The following is a 20,628-nucleotide window of genomic DNA, read 5'->3' on the forward strand; positions in this document are numbered from 1 at the left end:
TTACAAGAATGGGGGAAAGAAAGGTTGGGGTTTGGCTCTTCGCTAAATTTGATGATATTAAGCCTTGTCTTTGTTTATACTGCTTTCCATTCCTCCACTCTCTTGTTTCTTACCAATGAGAAAAGCTGTTCAAGGATTCCTTGGGATCCTTGGGGTTAGTAGGAGGTTCTAAGTTAGGAGAAAGTATTACTAAGAAACAAACAACAAACTCCCCTAAAATCTCTAGCCATGGAGTTACAGGGCCTGTGTAATCTGAATGATCAGAGAAACTATTGGCAGCATCCCCTTTATGAGCAAGCTGTCTGTGGACTGTCTGGAACCTCTTGGCAAAGTAACACATATGTATATAAAAGTTAAATGACTAAATTTGTTTCAGAAACATTAAGAATGACTGCAGGAAACCTTCTGTTTAGTGGTACAGAGCAAACAAATACCTTTGGTCTTTTTTCTTTTGACACTGTCCTGCCTACTTTATCCTGAACTGCATAATTCACTAAGTTATTACATATTTTCCATTAGCTATTCTTTCAGTCCTCAATCCAGAGTCAAGTCTGTCAGAATATCATTGAGGTCAGTGAACCATGAGTCTGGTTGCTTTTGCAAGGCATTTCTGTTGCTAGTAAAAGAAGGAAGCACCTCATAAGAATGCTGCACAGTCGTTCCCACAGTGTGATATGCTAATTCTTAAGAATGTTGCTAACACTGCAGTGTGTTTCATATGATTGAATTTAGAACTTTTCACTCAATTGGTTCAAGGCTTCAAACTAGCAGTAATAACAGTCTTTTGAGTTGTTGCTTAAGTAGAGCAGTGATGGAATTCATATGGCAGGTGACAGTTGTTCATTCAAGTTCAGGAAGAGATCTCTATCAGCCGCAGTGGTTGAAAAACAAAAGGAAAGTAGCCCAGATGTTCACTTTTTAATAGTGTATCTTTCCTTCATATTTTAAATGAGAGCAGAGCTCAGTCATTAAATGAGGATATAAATATTAATGTCGTCATGTTAAAATCCAAAAGAGCAGAGCTCACACATTTATGTGATTTTTTTTTTTGTTTTTTTTTTAAACGGCCATCTATAAATCAAGTAAAGTCAAGAAAGCTCCCCCATGCCTCTAGAGGTCTCACCACAGCTAGTTAACTTTTGGTCTTTTACCCTTGCCTTCTCTAACAAGTCTCAGAGAGTTGAGTGAGAATTTAGTCAGTCATATTTGGCCACACAGTGGCAAAGAAAATGTAAATCCCAAAAGTCCAGATAGTCTTTGTGGATATAATTTAATCATACAACTTCCTTGCTGTAATATGAGCAGGAAGTATTACTAGTTTAGACAACGTACTGCTATTCTGTACTTTCAGTATAGCACAGAATTTTGGTCAAGTTAGTGATGATAGAATATCAGAACTTTCAGATAATCAGAGTTGCTGTTCACTCTTTTATTGCTTATGGTAAACAGTATGAATAAGATTTGCTTTGGGTGTGTATCTTATATCTCCTTATCTGATATATTTGGGAGTATATCTTTGGCTCACTGAAATGGGGCACTTTGATATATTTTTCAGAGAATATGATATTTTGGCAAGTAATCTCTTCCTGGACTAAACAATAGCCAGATTCTTGAGAATTGTTCAGCAGAACTGATCCCGGGATACAGAACTAACATTTTTTGAGAATTACTATGTGTCAGGCATTGTGCTCAGCTTTCTCCATGCAGTATCTCATCCTCAAAATAACTTGATGAGTAAGATACTATTATTAACCCCATTTTACAGATGAGAAATGTGCTATTATCAATGCCATTTTCCAGATGAAGAAACAGGGGTGAAGTGAAATATAACTTATCCAAGGTCACACAACTGTTAAGTGATAAAGGATTTGAACTCCAGTTTTTATAATTCCAAAGCCCATACTCTTAATCACTGTGCACTACAGTCAAGGTACTGTATGAATAAGCATTTGCCTTACTTTGTTTTTTTTTGATGTCTCTCCCTGCTCCAGCCTCAAATAGGGCCATGAATCCCAGCAGTTGACACAGTCTTTGGAATGGCTATTGGATGTGATGGCACCTAGCAGCTATAACCATTCAAGGCAACCCTTAGGTAGAGAATTAAAACTTCATTCTACTGCTCTGTACTTATTTGGAGGAAGCCAGGACCTATGTGGGTACTGAGGGAAATCTTAAGAGTCCTGAGTCCAAAAAATAGACAGCTTTTCTGGTTCAGAATCACCAAAAAGTTACTAATAACCCCCTCCTCCCACCAAGTGAATTTAAGTTCTAGATAGTGATGTCTTACTGAAGATTTTTCTCAACTGGCAACCCTATTCCAAACCTCTCTGCCTTGACAATTTTGAGCTCTATGAATTCTGTTTTTAGGAGAGCTCCCCCTCCTGAGTGCTGCTTCTCTCACAACAAGACAGTAAATACAGAAGAAATCTTACGCACTGGGACCCAAAATCTTTCTATCCTTGAAACATTTTTCATTATAGCAGAACCCATTCATTTATGGTGGATATTAAGCTTCTCAAGCCCTTTCTATTGAGTCTCTGGAAGACTAATAATTCTAATTGACTAGCTGCAGGGCTGGTGTCTCTGACTTAATGTTACATGAAATGATGACAGAGTAGTGCTTTTAAATGGGGCTCTCATGAATTGACTAGCAGGGAAGAGGGCTCTTCTAAAGGTACTTGCCTGTAACTGTGGAGATCATCCCTTTCAAAGAGCTACCTATGCTCCTGCCAGAGCTGCCCTCAGCAAATGACCTGATAAAAGAGGATTATCCACAAGAGAGGTAGTCTTGAATATGAGATAATTAATAATGACCGAATCAATTCAAGTTGAACTGGGCAGTCAGTTGTGTAATGCCCGGGCTAGTTTGCACTGGTTCTTTACAGATGAATGGTGCTGACTTACGTATGATTTGTACATCTGAAACATTCTCTTGCTAGAAGGTTGATGCGGTGCTGTTTTGTTTTTTTTTAACCAACACTAGAGTCCTCTTAGAGTGGCAGGGCACTCTTGATTGGTCAATAGGGCCATACTTTTAAATGCTTTTTAAAAATTTATGTTCCAGAAAGCAGAAGGTAATACAAGTAGTGGAGTAAACACTAGAGTCTGATCATTAGCTGTATTACCGTTGAGAAGTTCTCTTAACCTCTCTTAGTCTATTTCTTCTGGAAAATGAGGCAGTTTAAATAAATCTGTGTTTCCCAAATTCTGAAATCTACCACACAGATTACTAGAGGTGACTTTAGGTGGCATATGTGATAATGTCAGGTAGTTTTCTGATAAAACATTAAAATGAACATTGAATCTCATACCTGAGAGAGTTATTCCTTGTTCAGTCTTTCTGATTATATCAGTCTCAATTTGATATCAAGATATCTTTAATAGTTCTTCAACACTGGATAGTTGTTTGGGGATGGAGGTATGCGGGGGCAGATACTGTGGATCGTTTACTCCTCAAAAATCTCTATAGAAGCGAAGTTAATTCCATTCCTTAGAAGGGAAAAGTACAGAAGTGCTTTTTTGCTCTGTCTACCTCATTTCACCTCTACTTGGAAGGAAAGTCCTGTGTTATACAACTGGTGAGTTAAGAGGAAGAACCAAACATGTGAGGTCAAGCCCTTTCTGGCTCCTCTCATGATGTGGCGCATTCTCAGAAGACACGCTCCTCCTCCACCATGTGCATAGAAGGCCTTTGTTGACAAACTCTGCTTAAGACTGGGTGGGAACTATTAGGAAACCCATGAGACCATCAATCCAGAACACAAAACTGCGTTCTCCAGTTCATCTTTATTGGTAATCAAGCTGATATTTTGATTGCCTTTTTATTCCTCTCTCTGCTTTTCATTTGGTTTCAAACTCATAGGAGATATAAAGGGAGAGGCAATTATCACCCCTTAAAACCTCACTAATAATCTTTTTTAATATAAATCTGACTTGAGCTCAGAGCTCTTTGTAAGCAATAGTATCTATATAGAGTTTAATAACATGGTTTGTTTTTAGTGAAGTTATATTTTTAGTTACCATCTATAAAATAAATCAATTTAAGTTTTAAAAAGTGAATTTTTAAAACATTAAATAGCACAGATGGTATATGGATATGGGGAGAATCACAAAGGTGGTACTTAAATGACTGAAGTTTAGAAAACACTGAATAAGACTATCTCTAGGATCTCTTCCAGATTTAAATTCTTTTGAATGTGTATTCCAACAGAATAAAAAATGTTATGTGGTAAACCAAGTAAAAGAAAAGACCTTCTAACATAGTGTGTACTATGTAATTATCTTTCATTTTGAAATGTATCATTATTGAGGAGGCTAAACTTTCATGCTATGACAGTTTTTTTCATTTATAAATATGAATACCCCTTTCTTAATATTTTACTAGGCAGCTGAGTATTGATATGTTTTGGGTAGCATGTTTGTTGGTGATGATGGTTTGTTTTATTTTGTTTGTTTTTCTTTCACCAAAAGCAGTCTAGTTCTGGGTGAGGTTTTTGAACTGGAAGTCTTGACAGGCAGGAACCATGTCATCACTCTATACTCTGCCTAGTACAGAGTTTGACATAGTAGTATTCAGTAAATATTTGAATGAATGAATGAATAAAAGAGCCAATAAAAATAAACTGAGTTCTGTGTCTTGAAGGTACAAGCATAGTTTTCATTTCTGAAACGAAATAGTCAATAGGGCTAGCTGTACAGAAGTTTGAGGTCTTAGGACAATTAGAAGGTAATACTTTCACATGAACGAAGTTTGGAGCTAGTTACGTGGAACATTTAGAATAACCTTTTCAGGAAGTAATCACAAAAAGAAGGTAGCCGTACTAATTTTGCTTTTGTTTATGGTTGTATATGAGAAGCTAGGATCTTTCTTTCTTTCCCTCTTTGTTTTTTATTAAAAAAAGAGCTACCTTTCTTCCTTATTTTTTCCTCTCTCATACATGTACTACTTATCATCTCCACATCAGGGAAAGCACCCCAATTTTCCTTGCCTTAGGGAGACTATTAGAGCTTAATTTAAAATGCAGCTCATTCTTTCCCCACACACTCTTAATTACAGTTTCTCATCTGATAAAGGGGCCCAACTCTTTCTTAACTGGCATGCTAGACAACTGAAATACTGGCGGTAAATTTGTTTATTCCCATTTATTCCCTCAACAAATGTCATGTTTCAAGGGCTTTGTTCTAAGACTCCTGAAATGAGTTTTATATATCAGAGAGAGAGAGAATATTAACCAGAAGTTTTTAATTATTAGTTATACTGACTTTCTAATAACTATGCAATTGGTTTGAGTGATCACATACCCAGATCATGTAATTTATTTTAAAATACTTTTCATATATGTAGAAAAACAAAATTTAAGGACTGTGTTTCATTCTGGTGGATACATTTTAAACATATTCTAGGTCTGTTCTCTACAAGTACATTCTTCCTTTGACAGTCCAGTGTTTAACTGTGATTCTAATTTATCATGCACAATGACAACATCTTAACTGGAGTTATTTTGTATGTTCACGTTAATACTTTTTGTTATTGAAAATTTAAGTCAGTACGTTTTGTATTTGTGAAAGCTTTCTGCCTGATATCTTTGTGTTTTCTAGTTATTACTATGTGGTCTTTAGTATGTGACGTAAACTCTAAGGATGCTGTCTATCACATTTTGGTTTGTTCTCATTGCATTATAAAGTTGATAGAACAGCAGTAACATTAATGGTATATAGAAGTTGGGTTTTTAAACCAATCGTCATCTACAGAAATTCTCTATCTCTGTTCTAACTTTAAATTTAAAATATCCAGGTAAACAATCAACACAGATTCTATTCATCATCATTGAGAATATAATAGGTCTAATTTTGGCCAAGAAAAAAAAATACTTTAGAACTATCAATTTTTTTTCTTCAAAAGAGAGAGATGCTTGCCTTAAAATTGTAATCTTTAGATATCTCTAGAGTCATTGTGGTCTGTCATGAAAGTATGCAAGAGCCATTTGCTATAATGGCAAGCTGGAAGTTTTGAGAACACTATGTCTAATTCAAAAACAACAATTATAGGTTCCACATATAAGTGATATCATACAATATTTGTCCTTCTCTGAACAGCAGAAGTAACACAACATTGTAAATCAACTGTACTCCAATAAAAATTTTTAGAAAACAATTATAAAAAACAGAACCTTTGCCTAGGGAGCCATGTCCACTGGCGATATGGTTATTCTCTGATTAGATGCTTTGAGTGCCGGATACCATTCTTTTTTTTTTTTTTACCTTTATTGGATTATAATTGCTTTACAATGTTGTATTAGTTTCTGCTGTACAACAAAGTGAATCAGCTATATGTATACATATATCCCCCTCCCTCTTGAGCCTCCCTCCCACCCTCCCCATCCCACCCCTCTATTACTCAGCCATAAAAAGGAACGAAATTGAGTCACTTGTAGTGATGTGGATGGACCTAGAGTCTGTCATACAGAGTGAAGTAAGTCAGAAAGAGAAAAAAGAGTACCATATATTAACGCACGTATGTGGAACCTAGAAAAATGGATACCATCGTTGTCTGGGGTGTGAAGAAAAGGCCATGAACTTGAGGGGCAGACCAACCTGAATGTGAAATTCAGCTCTGTCACTTTTACTCTGGTATCTAGGGCAAGTTACTTAACTTCCTCTGTAAAATGAAAATTATAATACTTCTTTAGAGTTTCTGTGAAGATAAAAGCACCCAGAGTGAGTTCTTGTCAAATGGTAGTTGTACAAGGAATACAATGTGGTGATGATACGTTTTGATGTTCCCTCAGGTGAAGTAAAGGACAAAAATGTTCAGGTGGTTGAGCTCCCCATTGTAGACAGTCTTCATCCTCGTCCTCCATATTTACCCCTGGCTGTACCAGAAGACCTTGCAGATCGACTTGTACGAGTCCATGGTGATCCCGCAGTGTGGTGGGTGTCCCAGTTTGTCAAATACTTGATCCGCCCCCAACCTTGGCTGGAAAAAGAAATAGAAGAGGCCACCAAGAAGCTAGGCTTCAAACATCCAGTTATTGGGTAAGAACCTGATTTGTTCCTCCTAAAAGGGATATGTAGTAGCAGGGATACATACCTTTACAATACAGTGTGAACTTTACAAGATATAGTATGACTTTCATAGCCCCACCCAAAAACAGAGGTTCCAGAGTTCACCTTAGGCCACAGGGAGATTATTCTTCCTTTGTTCATTTAGAACAGCTGAGTCATCATAATTTAGTCACCCTTAATCATTTGTTCATTTATTCATTCAACAAATATATAAAACCATATTTCTGAAATTAACAGTCTCTCCTGGGGAAACCAGCAAAATCTTATTTTGTTGGGAGTATTTTAGATGCTATACATGACTCCTGTCTTACTCTAACAGGGCTACGAGATGAAGCTCTCATATTTATAGCTTTTCTATTGCACCTTATTCTTAGATTTCATTAATTGCCACTGGTGATTCTTTTGCATTTTTGATGTTCTTTTTTCTGTTTTGTTTTGAAAGCTACTTTGAGAATAAAGATATCATTAGTAATGTAAGATAATGTTAAAATTATTGTTTAAAGTTATCTCTTGGCCCACTTGGGAGTTATCATGTATATATGTACAGTCTCATGCTTATGTTAAGGGAGATATATCAGGAAATCCTGGAAGCAAAAAAAAATCCAAAAGAGCATCTTTGCTCACAAGCATGTGCTCCTATACCCATACATAAAAAGTTGTGGAGTAAGGAGTTTTCCTGGGTCCTGATGCCAGATTTCACACCACGGGAAATGTTCTTTGCCTAATGGGAAGAATACCAGACTGAGAGTTAAGTGACCTCAGTAATATTCCTGGCTTTTCCCTAATTCTGGGCCAGGTTACTTAATAATAGTATTATTGAGCTTTGATTTGTTTTCCATCTGTAAAATAGGGAAGGCAATACCTGCCCTAAAAATGATGATGTGATAATATAAGGATGAAAAAGGATTTTAGTTCTGTGGGAAAAAATACACTAAAATATTATTACCTTTCAGAGAGACTGATGATGCTTAAGTAATTCCTGAAAATAGATTTGTAGGCTAGACTATGGCATTCTGCAGCTTCTGTTGTTTGTAATAAAGTCAGCTACTTACCTGCAGAATGTTTATTGAATACTTGCTACTGTGGGGGACAGAGGTTAAATTTTTTTTAATGGATCCTTCTAACTCCTCACAGTCCATGGGAAAAGAGACTTACACAACTAACATTATATGAGCAGAATGTGATAAACGCCCTGAGAGAAAGCATAAAAAATTTTATGAGAGGTCGAGGGAGGGGAAATGCACTTCCATTTCCCAAGAAAGGACCAAGAAAGGCTTCATAGCTGCAATGTTTGAACAGGATCTTGGAAGATCCTGTTAGATACTACTACAGGATAGTAGATACTACTACTATCCTGAAGATACTACTACACTGTAGTAGTTACATTACCAAAATAACTTCAACTGCATTATCTCATTGATCCTGTAACACAGTCCTGTGATGTGGGCAGAGGTAACCATTTTACAGGTGAGGAAACTAAGGAAAGAAAATCTCTTCCCGAAGTTCCAGAGTTTATAAAGGCAAAACCAGGACTTGCACCTGCTTAACTTTGTCTGGACTTCCTGTAGTTCTATGTACCAGAAAGCTACCCTCATTAATTTTTCATGGAGTATCCACCACATTGAGAATTGGCCAAATATAGAAACTTGAAGTACCGCAGACAGCTAAGTTATTTGCACACTTAAGTAGTGTGCTGTAATGAAAGAGGGGTGCATTAGAGTTCAAGAATCTGGGGGTCCAATCTGGTTTCCACCACTAACAAGTTATGTGACTTTGGACAACTTACTTGGTCATTCTGGGCCTTCATTAATTGTCACTCTTTTTTCATTTATTAAAACAAAACAAAAGAAAATGCTGGGTTAGATAGTAGTATCTAAGGTTTCTACTTACACAATACTAAACAGTTAGATTTTTGTGTCTGCCCATCATCCATTCATTCATTCATTTGTTGTGTTTGGTGCAATTGGGAATAAATAAAACCAGATTCCTTGCCCTGGAGGAGCCTTGATAGATAGTGAAAATCAGGCAAGTACACAAATAACTTTTACTTTTGTAAAGACTGGGTTAAAATGTATGTGAAAGAAACCAGCCTCCCTTTGCCTTATACTGTCATTTTGTTCCCTGAAATATCTTCAGAGACATCAGTTTCTTTAACTGTCAGATGAAATAGTTACATTAAACCAAATGACTTCTAATATCCTTCACAGGCCTAACATTCTGATTCTTCATAAAAATTCCATTAAGGTCCTCTCTCAAATTATTGGTCCAGGCCTAATTTCAGGAATACTTGGAAAATTGAGAAAATTGCTTAGTAGTACTCTGCCACTATGTCAAATGCTCCTCTTCCTTTGATTTTTCCTTCTTGTTATAGCTCTCCTTTGTTTTTATCTTTATTTTCATACTCCTACCCCGTTTCTTCCCTGTTTCTTAGTCTTCATATGTATAGAAGTTACTGACCCCTGTTCTAAATAGTAGAGCTAAAGCAAGAACACAGTAAAATCAGAGTTTCAAATAGTGTTTCTTCTCATGAAACTTTTCATTGAAATTCAGTGGAATTGTTCTTTCTGCCCTATCTCATCTCCATGGAGCACAGTGAACAATTCCAAATTTCCTGAGAGAAGCAGTGACTAAGAAGAACGTGGGAAGGAAAAGATGATACGATAGGTGTTCATACGATAGTATTCACATCTGGACTATCACCTGAAATGCAAAGGAAAGAACAGTCACGAAGATGTCAGAGTAACTCCAGTGAAGTTAAACCCTCACTCCAGATACATAATAAAAAGCTGGCCCTAGGCTTGACTTAAGACACGCCCACATATTGTGACCTAAAGGAAACAAATCTACGTTTTTTCTTTTCCAACATTTGAATAGTGGTTTAGTAATTTGGGAAGAGGGGAGATGTGGGAAGAGCAAATTTAAGTAGTGTTTTAACTTATGAAAACAAACTCTAACTATTATTCCTGTTTTCATTAAAATACTGTTGGAAGTCAATGCCTTATTCAGTGCAGGACAATGTAAATCTGTGTCCCAGTTTTACAGTTTTGGAGCTTTCCTTAAACAGGACAGATGAGATCAGTATCGGCTTGTGTTTGATGGAGTAAACAGCCGGGAAAGGAAATTCATTATGCCTACAACAAAAAGGCTGGCATGGCTCCATGAACTTAAAATAGTAAGAACTCTTAAAAGGTTTGCTTTGCCTTGATTGTGCTATAGGAAGAATCCATACAGGTCTGAGTTTTCCTTGCACAACTTTAAATTCAACAAGCTGGCATTACAGTGACAGTACAGGATAAAATGAAGAAAAAGAAAACTTGTCATCAAAACATTACAAATGATATATTTAATGTTCCATAATAACAACTGTGAATCTTGGCATCCTTTATTGTCAAATATATTAAAAATTATATCCAGTTTTTTCTGGAAGGCTGGTTGGTATTTGCTGCCTTATATGCGGTCTAATTCTGGAATCTCCCATTTATTCCTTATTATGCCAATTACTTTCTCTTTATAAGAAAGCATTCTTCAAAGACTTAACTTATTTTTGCTAATTCCCCTTGTATTAATATGCAAATATATTTAGAATATATGTGTTTGAATTTTTTTAAATATTGGTTTTATTTTTTCTAATGGTGAAAATGAAAGAAAAATTGGTTTAAAATGTCCATAACGCCACCATGAATAGGGGTATAAAGCTGAGTACCCTAAAAGTACTCAGTGGATCAGAACATTATCAGCAGAATCTGACTTTCTCCCTCTGCCCCCGCAGAGTCCATGTCAGACGCACAGACAAAGTGGGAACAGAAGCAGCCTTCCACCCCATTGAGGAATACATGGTACATGTTGAAGAACATTTTCAGCTTCTTGCTCGCAGAATGCAAGTGGATAAAAAAAGAGTATATTTGGCCACAGATGACCCTTCTTTATTAAAGGAGGCAAAAACAAAGTAAGTTAGATGAACTAATGATTCTAGAGTGAACCATCTCTTTTCAGTTGAAAGGAATCCTTAATTCCCATGCCTTGTGATTCTTGTTACAATGAATGTTATTACTGATTATTGGGGGTTTTAAATTCACACAGCTGTGTACTTGTGCAACTGTTATTATGACCAAAGCATATGTGAGGTGCCAGCAAGGTGTAGATTTCATTCTGAAACCCCTTCTCTTGACTTGTAGGCAGCAGTCATCTCATTATATACTCACATGACCTTTATGTGCTTGGAAGGGAGAGAGCAAGCTTAATGGTGTCTCTTCTTGTAAGGAAGGGCACTAATTCCATCATGAGGGTCCTACCCTCATGACCTTATTTAACCCTAAGTACCTCCCAAAGGCCCCACCTCAAAATATTATCACATTGGGGGTTAGGGCTTAAACATATGAATTCTGGGGGGACACAAACATTTAGTCCATAATACTAACCAACTCACAAGACTGTTAGCAATAAAACACACCAGGTGCTTGCCCTTTTGCTCTTACTATCTTCACCAACAATCACAGGCAACTGAAACCATGTGTAAGATGTGAGTTTTCATCTTATAAAATTTTCTGGAATTTGGAAATTATATTTTTTAGAAAGGCAAAAAATCAAAAGATGAGTTTTGTAAGTGAAATAATAAGGACTGCCAACTTGTACTGAGCTGTATTGAGCCCGCCTGCCTGTATTTCAGGCACTGTGCTAGGTGGTGGGGATTCCATGATAAGCAAGACACTCTCTGCTCTCAAGGAATTCCCAATCTAGTAGGGGAATAGACAGTTACAATACAGTATGAGTAGTGCTACTATAGAGTAATACCATCTACTCCAGAAATCATCCCTGAATCCTTGACTAAGTGGTTCTCCTCTGTGCATTCCTCTTAGTATTTAGCACTTGCTTACTTCTGTCTCCCTCACTAGGTTATAAGCACTTTAGAAACTATACCTAGTTCTAGTAAGTGCCCAGTAAGTATTGAATTATGTTCATTTCAGTCCTATCTGTTTGAAAACATTTTATTAGCAATTATCATTTGACCTTTTTGACTTTTAATTAATTTATTTCTCAATCCCTCTTTTATGTCACAAATGGGGGTTGGGAAGAAAAACAAATCTGGAATGAATACTATAATGCAGGTATTTATCCATATCATTGGATAATCATTTAAACCCTATTCTACCTCGTAAGAATCTAAATTAACCTGATATAAATTGCTTTTTCTTTAAGGCTCCCTCTATTGATTATACACACAGACACTTTCTCACACACACGCACGCACACACACACACGCATGCACGCAGGTGTGCGTGCGCACAAACAAAAGACCAAGAAATTCATCAGCCAAACATAAGCCAAGTTATATAGTTATAATTCTTGTTTAAGTATAAGAGTTAGGGATTAAACGAACATTTGGATATAAAACAAGAAAAAATTTTCACAGATATTTTTCCAGTTTGATATTACAGACCTATTAGAGAGAAACAAAGTAGAAATAGTTCATCTTAGTCCTTCATTTTAAAATATCAGACTGAATTTGTAGCTTAGTTGAAAAAATGTTAAAGTATTACTTTATTTACTCTTTGACTTGTTCTTGAATGCATCATAAGTTTTTCCCTTGACTGGCAAAATAATTCATGCTCATTAGAAAATATGGAGTTGGTAAGTATACAAGCAAGGAAAAAATATTACCCACAGTCTCATTACTCAGTGGCAACAACTATTTAAATATCAACATATTCCCTTCAGTCATTTATGTAGTTATACATTTGTGTAGTTGATCATATTCTATATAATTGGAACTTTTTTTACTTAATACAGCACTAGATCCCTTTTCCCAGGTTGCTAAAAAAAGTCATTGTAAATCTCTTTTTTTAGTGACTACATATCCACTGAATGGAAATGCCATTGCTTACTTGACCATTCTCTTAATATTCGACAGGTTATTTCCAATTTCCAGTGCTATGAGGTATGCCTGAAATTATCCATATTATTTCCTTAATCTAGATTTCTGGACTTGGAAGTATTTAGATAAAAGGATATGAATATTTTACAGCTGTGATCCATAGCACAGCATGATATTTTTACACCAAGTGACCCTTATAGTACAGATGGCAGTAGTATCTACTTGGATTGTAAGAATTGTAAAGCTTGATTTCTTCTTTTGTGTATGTATGTGTGTGTGGTCAGAAGCTAGTAACTCCTCTCCCCGTGGTATTCCAGGCTATAAATGTAGCAATAGCATTTATAAATGTAGCAATAGCATTTTGTTATAAATGTAGCGATAGCATTTTGTGCATATTTTTTTCCTCTTTGGAAATTCTTTGGTTTTCTGAGTCATTTTAAGGTTTTTCTCAGGAATTTAAATACCGTTTTTCTCCTTCATTATTTTACTTAACTGTTTTTTCCACTCTGAATTAATTCTGCTTTTGACCTCTCAGGATTGGTTTTGATACCTAAGCAAATCATAAAACTTCTGTTATTGTTTTACGAGACCAAAGCATGAATTAATTTTTCAACAAGGTATATAGAATCCAAGGTGATTATAAGACTTTTCTGCTTCAAGAGGGTGAAGAGATGGAGAATTCAACTTAAATGAGGCATGGTATTCGTACAGTTAGAGAAGAAACCACTTTTCTGACTAGCTTATCCTTTGTAAAAGGGGTCAAGGTTAGCTTATATATGTGGCCCCGGTAGTTAATGCTTTGTTGCTTAGCATTACGCCTCAGGTCTCTCTAGATTAAGGCTGAGTTCATTCACGAGATTTTAGCACCAGCATCCTAGTGACTGTGACAGCTGCTGATAATGTGGAGATCTCTCTCTTAGGTAATTCACTGTTAGAGTGTTTAAATCACAGAATCTTTGGCAGTCAAAGAAGTAAGAGCTATTAAAGTTGTCTATCCAGCATTGCATTCTAAGATTGTGGAGACTGGGTTTAGGAGTGAAACAGGAGAAAAAACAAGGCATTAAAAATCTCTCAGATTAAATATTTACAGTTTGCTCTTTATCAATAATGCTGGACAAGCTCTTCCTAAAATTAGGTTCATTTAAACGAATAGAGGTAAGAGAAATTTGTTTAAAAGTTGTTGTAAAGCATTTGGTTGCCATGTGAAATGAAGAATCAGCAATAGTGGTAACGTTCTTCACTATTTTTTTGAACTATATCTAATATGCTAGACAGTTACAGGGCATTAGGAATACACAAAGAAATAAAAGATAATATGTGGCTCCTTATCTCAGGGCGTATGCAACTGGTAGGCAGTATGCGGGTAACAAATAATCAGTGTCATTATATAATTGTCCTGAAGGAGTTGTATACTAGGTAGTGAAGTCAAGAAGAGGAGTATCCCCCTGTCTGGAGAAAGACCTCACAAAAGAAAATTTGATGTTAGTTTATAATTTCAAGTTACACCTTTGTGGGTGATATAAAAATAAATTCTTGCAAGATGGAAGAAGAAAAAAATATTTTTTTTAATCATTGCCAATCTCTGCAGCCTCACAGTGGAAGACTTCTGCTGGCATACTTGTAGGCGTGAGACAAGAAAGAAAGAAGCATGTTTGTGTGGAAAGCTTCATGCTCATTATTGGAAGTACAAAATCTCCTTCCCTCATTATTCACTTTCTTTCTGTTTTTCAACACTCAGTATCCTTCATCAAGCTATCTTTTGCATATAGAGATAAGGCCTGAGGAACTTAGGTGACCTTTTGGGTTGGTTCCAGGAAGAGGCCTTTAAGTTAGGAAGGGCATAATGTTCCCGTCACTTCTCAGTAAAAGGATCCCTCTTGTGTTTGTTTCACTGAGCACCCAAACCATGCTGACAGAGTTAGTCTTTATTCTAGGATAAAACCTGTACTGGTGTGTTTTAATGATTTCCCCCCTCCTCCACCCTCTAGCCTTTTCATATTTATTTGTTTCTGTTTCTGTCCCATGACTGGATCTGCATCTTCACAGGAATCACATTAAAAGTTTTTTTGGTGGTTTTCTTTTCTGAACAAATGTGACATTTCCTTCATCTCCCTGATTCAAAGTTGAGGAGGGCAAAATGTCAAAAATAATGAGGCCAAATGGATCTGAACACTGAATACCAATCACTGAAACAGTGCTCAGAGACTTTTTCTTCACAGTCATTACTAGAGGCTATGAGAGAAAACGCCTTGGAGGTTGTGGAATGAAGAGAAATCTGAAGCAGCTGTTAGGGAATTAGGAAAACGTCCCAGACATAGGTAGCACTAACTTGTTCATGTATTCATCCACATAGCATTGTGTGGAGTGCTAGATGCTGTGATGCAAAGGAAAATAAGGCATAGTCCTAACCTTTGGGAAATACTGTGTGGGAAAAAGACATGTAAGCTGACTCCTGCTGCCTCAGGGCTTATAAATAGGAACTATTATTCTTTCAACAAATATTTATTGACCTTGTATTATATTCCAGATTCCCTTCTAGGTGCTGAGAATAATAGAGTGAACAAAGCAGATGAAATACCTCTCTTTATAGAGCTTACATTCTAGTTAGGGATGATGGAGGTGGGGAATGAATGCAGACAGTAAATAAACAGTAAATATATATTATGTTCAGTGATAGTAAGAGCCATGGAGAAAAATTAAGCAAGTAAAAGGGATAGGGATTGCCAAACTCCTCACTAATAAGGCAGCATTTGAGCAGAGATCTAAGAGGGAAGTAAGAGATAAAACCAGGGGAATATCTGGGGAAAGAATGTTTAACAATCACAGTTAATGATTTATTGAGCATTTACTACGTGTCAGATACTCTTCTAAGCACTTTACATTGCTTAATTTATTTAATTCTTAAAAAATTTTATAAAATAGGTACAATGACTGTCCCCTTTGCATGTAACTTCTGAAAGTTTACAACTTAACTCTGATCTGTCTCATGCACTGAGAAAATTTATTCACTCTATACTAGAGTATAATTAAACCTCTAATTCAGAGTAGAATCATTTGAACGTATAGTAGACTTTTTAAACACATCCTGTTTTAATATTTTTTAACACATATCTTCTCAGGACTACCACAATATTAGTTGATGAACATCTACAAGGAATTTGCTTTCATAAATTTATTAGAATGGTTTTCTGTCACCGTTATTTGTTAAGATGGTGCTTATGGGGGTTAAGGGAGACAAGTCTCAGTTATCACAAATTCTAAACTATAAATTTAAATGAAGTTTAATCATGATGTTTATATTCTAAAGGAAAAGCTCAGTGACCAAATTTGAAAGCAGGTTGGAGCCTCCTAGAGAGGTAGGAGGCAACTGGGACTCCCCCTGGGGACACATATACTGGCAGCAGGCAGTGGGAAGCTCATTCTACCACAGGGACCCTGGTGCTGGCAAACAACATTTTGGAGTCCTCCTTCTAGCCTATTAGAACCAGGGGCTTACATGCCCACTAGTTGATTAGCACCAGTACTGGGATCCCCAAACCCCACAGCCAGCCATGCTGGGACCCAGCACTGCCCACCAGCAACACAAGACCAACCCTAGGACTTGCGGGCCTGCAACCAGGCACACCAGGAACCAGCCCAAGCCACCAGTGGACTGGCACCGGCCCTGGGACTTCCCAGGCCATGTAGCCAGCTGTGTCAGGACCCAGACCCACCTACCAACAGCTAGCAGCCTCCACATGAGGCAGGACCTGGCAGCCAACCGGGATGGGAACTAGCCCTACCTACCAGCATGCCCACAGTAGTTGACCCCACCACAACAGAAGTGCCCACTCAGCCCACATACAAAGGCACCCTTAGATTATATAGCTCTGGTGACCAGAGGGGAGTATGTAGCTGGGCCCCATAGGACATCTCTTACATAAGGTCACTTCTCCAAGAACAAGAAACATAACTGACTTGCCTAATACATACAAATAAACACAGAGAATTAGGCAAAATGAGGTGACAAAGGAACGTGTTTCAAATGAAGGAACAAACCCCAGAAGGAGAGCTAAGCAAAGTGATGAACAGTCTACCCAATAAAGGGTTCAAGGTAATGATCATAAAGATGCTGAATGAACTCGGGAAAAAAATTGATGAACACAGTGGCAGACTTAACAAAGAGAAAGGGTAAAGAAGAACCAAACAGAGCTGAAGAATGCAATAATTAATCATTGAAATAAAAAATACACTAGAAGGAATCAACAGTAGATTAAATGATACAGAAGAACAGATCAACAAACTGGAAGACAGAGTAGTGGAAATCACCCAAGCTGAACAAAAAAAAGAGAAGAATTTAAAAAGTGAGGACAGTTTAAGAGACCTCTGGGACAACAAAAGCATACCAACATTTACATTATAGGGATCTCATAGGGAAAAGAGAGACAGAAAGGGGCAGGGAACTTATTTAAAACAAGAATAGCCAAAAATTTCCCTAACCTGGGAAAGGAAACAGACATCCAGGTCCAGGAAGCACAGAAAGTTCCGAACAAGATCAACCCAAAGAGGTCTACACCAAGACACATTGTAATTAAAATGACAAAAAATAAATATAAAGAGAGAATCTTAAAAGCAGCAAGAGAAAAGCAACTAGTTATGTACAAGGGAACTCCCATAAGACTGTCGGTTGACTTTTCAGCATAAACTTTGCAGGTCAGAAGAGAGTGGCATGATATATTCAAAGTGATGAAAGGAAAAAACCTACAACCAAGAATACTTTACCCCACAAGGCTACCATTCGAATTTGAAAGAGAGAGAAAGAGTTTTACAGACAAGCAAAAGCTAAAATTGTTCAGCACCACTAAACAGGCTTTACAAGAAACGTTACAGGGACTTCCCTAAGCATGAAAGAAAAGACCACAACTAGAAATATGAAAATTATGAAAGGAAAAATCTCATTGGTAAAAGCAAACAAACAGTAAAGATAGTAGATCAGCCACTTGTAAAGCTAGTAGGAAACTTGAAAGACAAGTAGTAAATTATCTATATCCACAATACGTGGTTAAGGAATACACAAAACAAAAAGATGTAAAATATGATATCAAAAAACATTAAATGTGGGCAGGGGAAGGCAGGAATAAAAACTGGAGTTGTTAGAATGTGTTCGAACTTGAGATCCACTTGAAATAATTATACACACACACACAACCCACCCTTACACCTATAGGAACTAGAAAAAGAAGAACAAAGCCCAAAATTAGTAGAAGGAAAGAAATGATAAACATCAGAGCAGAAATAAGTGAAATAGACACTTAAAACAGTAGAAAAGAGCAATGAAACTAAGAGCTTTCTTTGAAAAGGTAAGCAAATTGATAAACATTTAGCCAGACTCATCAAGAAAAAAGAGAGAGGACCCAAATGAATAAAATCAGAAATGAAAAAAAGAGATGTTACAGCCACCACCACAGAAATCAAAGGATCAAAAGGGATTACTGCAAACAACTATATGTGAGTAAATGGACAACCTAGAAGAAATGGATAAATTCCTAGAAAATTTCAGTCTCCCAAGACTAAATTAGGAAGAAATAGAAAATATTAATAAACCAATTACCAGTAATGGAGTTGAATCAAGATTGATCAAAAAACTTCCAACAAACAAAAATCCAGGACCAGATGGCTTCACAGGTGAATTTTATAAAATATTTAAAGAAGAGTTAATGCCTGTGCTTCTCAAACTATTCCAAAAAATTGAAGAAGGAACAATTCTGAACTCATTCTACAAGGCCAACATCACCCCAATTCCAAAACCAAAGACGCCACAGAAAGAGAAATTTACAGGCCGATATCATTGATGAGATACAAAAATCCTTAACAAAATATTAGCAAACCAAATCCAGCAGTACAAAAAATGATGAGATACAAAAATCCTTAACAAAATATTAGCAAAATGCAAAATATTAGCAAACCGAATCCAGCAGTACATTAAAAGGATCATATACCATGATCAAGTAGATGCAAGGATAGTTCAATATTTGCAAATCAATCAATGTGATACACCACATTAACAAAACAAAGGATAAAAATCATATGATCATCTCAATAGTTGCAGAAAAAGCTTTTGACAAAATTCTATATTCATTTATAATAAAACTCTCAACTAAGTGGGTGTAGAGGAAACATACCTCAACATAACAAAGGCCATAAGATATCACAGACTAACAGCTAACATAATACTCAACTGTGAAAAGCTGAAAGCTTTTCCTCTAAGATCAGGAAGAAGACAAAGATGCCCAGTCTCACCACTTTCATTCAACATGGTATTGAAAGTCCTAGCCACAGCAACCAAAAGTTGTTAAGAGACTAAATCCTAAGAGTTTTCATCACAAGGAAAATTTTTTTTTCCTTTTTTAAAAATTTTGTCTGTAATGAGATGATGGAAGTTCACTAAACTTACTGTGGTAACCATTTCACGATGTGTGTAAGTCAGATCATTGTGCCTTAAACTTATACAGTGCTGCATGTCAATTATATCTCAATCGGGACTTCTCTGGTGGTCCAGTGGTAAAAAATCCGCCTTACAATGCAGGGGACGCAGGTTCAATCCCTGGTCAGGGAACTGGGATCCCATGTGACGCGGGGCAACTAGGCCTGCACGCCATAACTACTGAGCTTGTGTGCCTCAGCTATAGAGCCCACGTGCTGCAAACTACAGAGCCCATGTGCTCTGGAACCCGCACGCCACAACTACAGAGCCCACACGCTCTGGAGCCTGTAGGCCACAACTAGAGAGAAGACTGCGCACCGCAACGAAAGATCCCATATGCCTCAGCGAAGATCCCGCATGCCGCAACTAAGACCTGATGCGACCAAAAACAAATAAAATAATAGATCTTTTTAAAAATTATACCTCAATAAAACTGGAAGAAGAAAAAACAATGTATAAGTTGCATTTTTATAAAGATATATGCTTAAGGATAAAAGTGGGAAAGGAATGCATAAAATGAAAATGTGTCTGTGTGAAAAAAATATGAAAGCAGGTTGAAAAACCTCTTTAAGGTTACTTATTACGATGAAAATAAAGAGCTTTCTGTTTTCCATTCTTTCATGAATTGAAAGAGACATTCTGGTGCATATGTGTATTTTATATGTCATGTATTATATGTATTTTATATGCCAATAACTTTTAACATACAGGACACCCCAGAATGGTTTCTGCCCCATCAATGGATTCAAAGATGCTTTGTCAGCTACTCTATTGAATGCCAGAATTAAAGATTTCCTTACTGTCAGAAAGAGGGGGACTCTTGGTTAAAGGAGCTGGCTACCTCCTGCTGATAGGATACTATTTCCTGACAGAATTCTATGATTTCAGTGAGTTTGTATAAATTTATTTCTTTTTTCAGGTACCCCAGTTATGAATTTATTAGTGATAACTCTATCTCTTGGTCAGCTGGACTACATAATCGATACACAGAAAATTCACTTCGAGGTGTGATCCTGGATATACACTTTCTCTCCCAGGCAGACTTCCTAGTGTGTACTTTTTCATCCCAGGTAAGCATTTTTAAGTGATCAATACTCTTTGGTTATATTGAGTCAGAAAGTTCTTGGATTTTTAAAAAATGTTAGTTTTCATGACTCAGGTACAATGTTTTTAATATTGGGGAATGATCCCTTTTGTGAAAGAATGAGAAGATTCCAGAAAACATAGC

The 20,628-nt window shown here is 36.7% G+C and overlaps 1 protein-coding gene across 9 annotated transcripts in view; it reads left to right on the forward strand.

Annotated features, from left to right (window-relative positions):
* The window catches only part of FUT8 (fucosyltransferase 8), a 331,756-nt gene that overhangs the window by 287,165 nt on the left and 23,963 nt on the right, over positions 1-20,628 (forward strand). For 8 of the 9 annotated variants that reach the window (XM_022570337.3, XM_089907845.1, XM_089907844.1 and 5 more), the window contains 3 exons: positions 6,789-7,035; positions 10,835-11,011; positions 20,320-20,470. In XM_022570337.3, coding sequence (XP_022426045.1) covers positions 6,789-7,035; positions 10,835-11,011; positions 20,320-20,470 — 575 coding nt within the window. The other variant, XM_022570343.3, reaches the window with a different exon arrangement.

Source organism: Delphinapterus leucas, chromosome 2 (assembly GCF_059928025.1).
Source record: "Delphinapterus leucas isolate spDelLeu-1000000601 "Yukka" chromosome 2, BTC_Dleu_Yukka2, whole genome shotgun sequence".
Taxonomy (NCBI): Eukaryota; Metazoa; Chordata; class Mammalia; order Artiodactyla; family Monodontidae; genus Delphinapterus; species Delphinapterus leucas.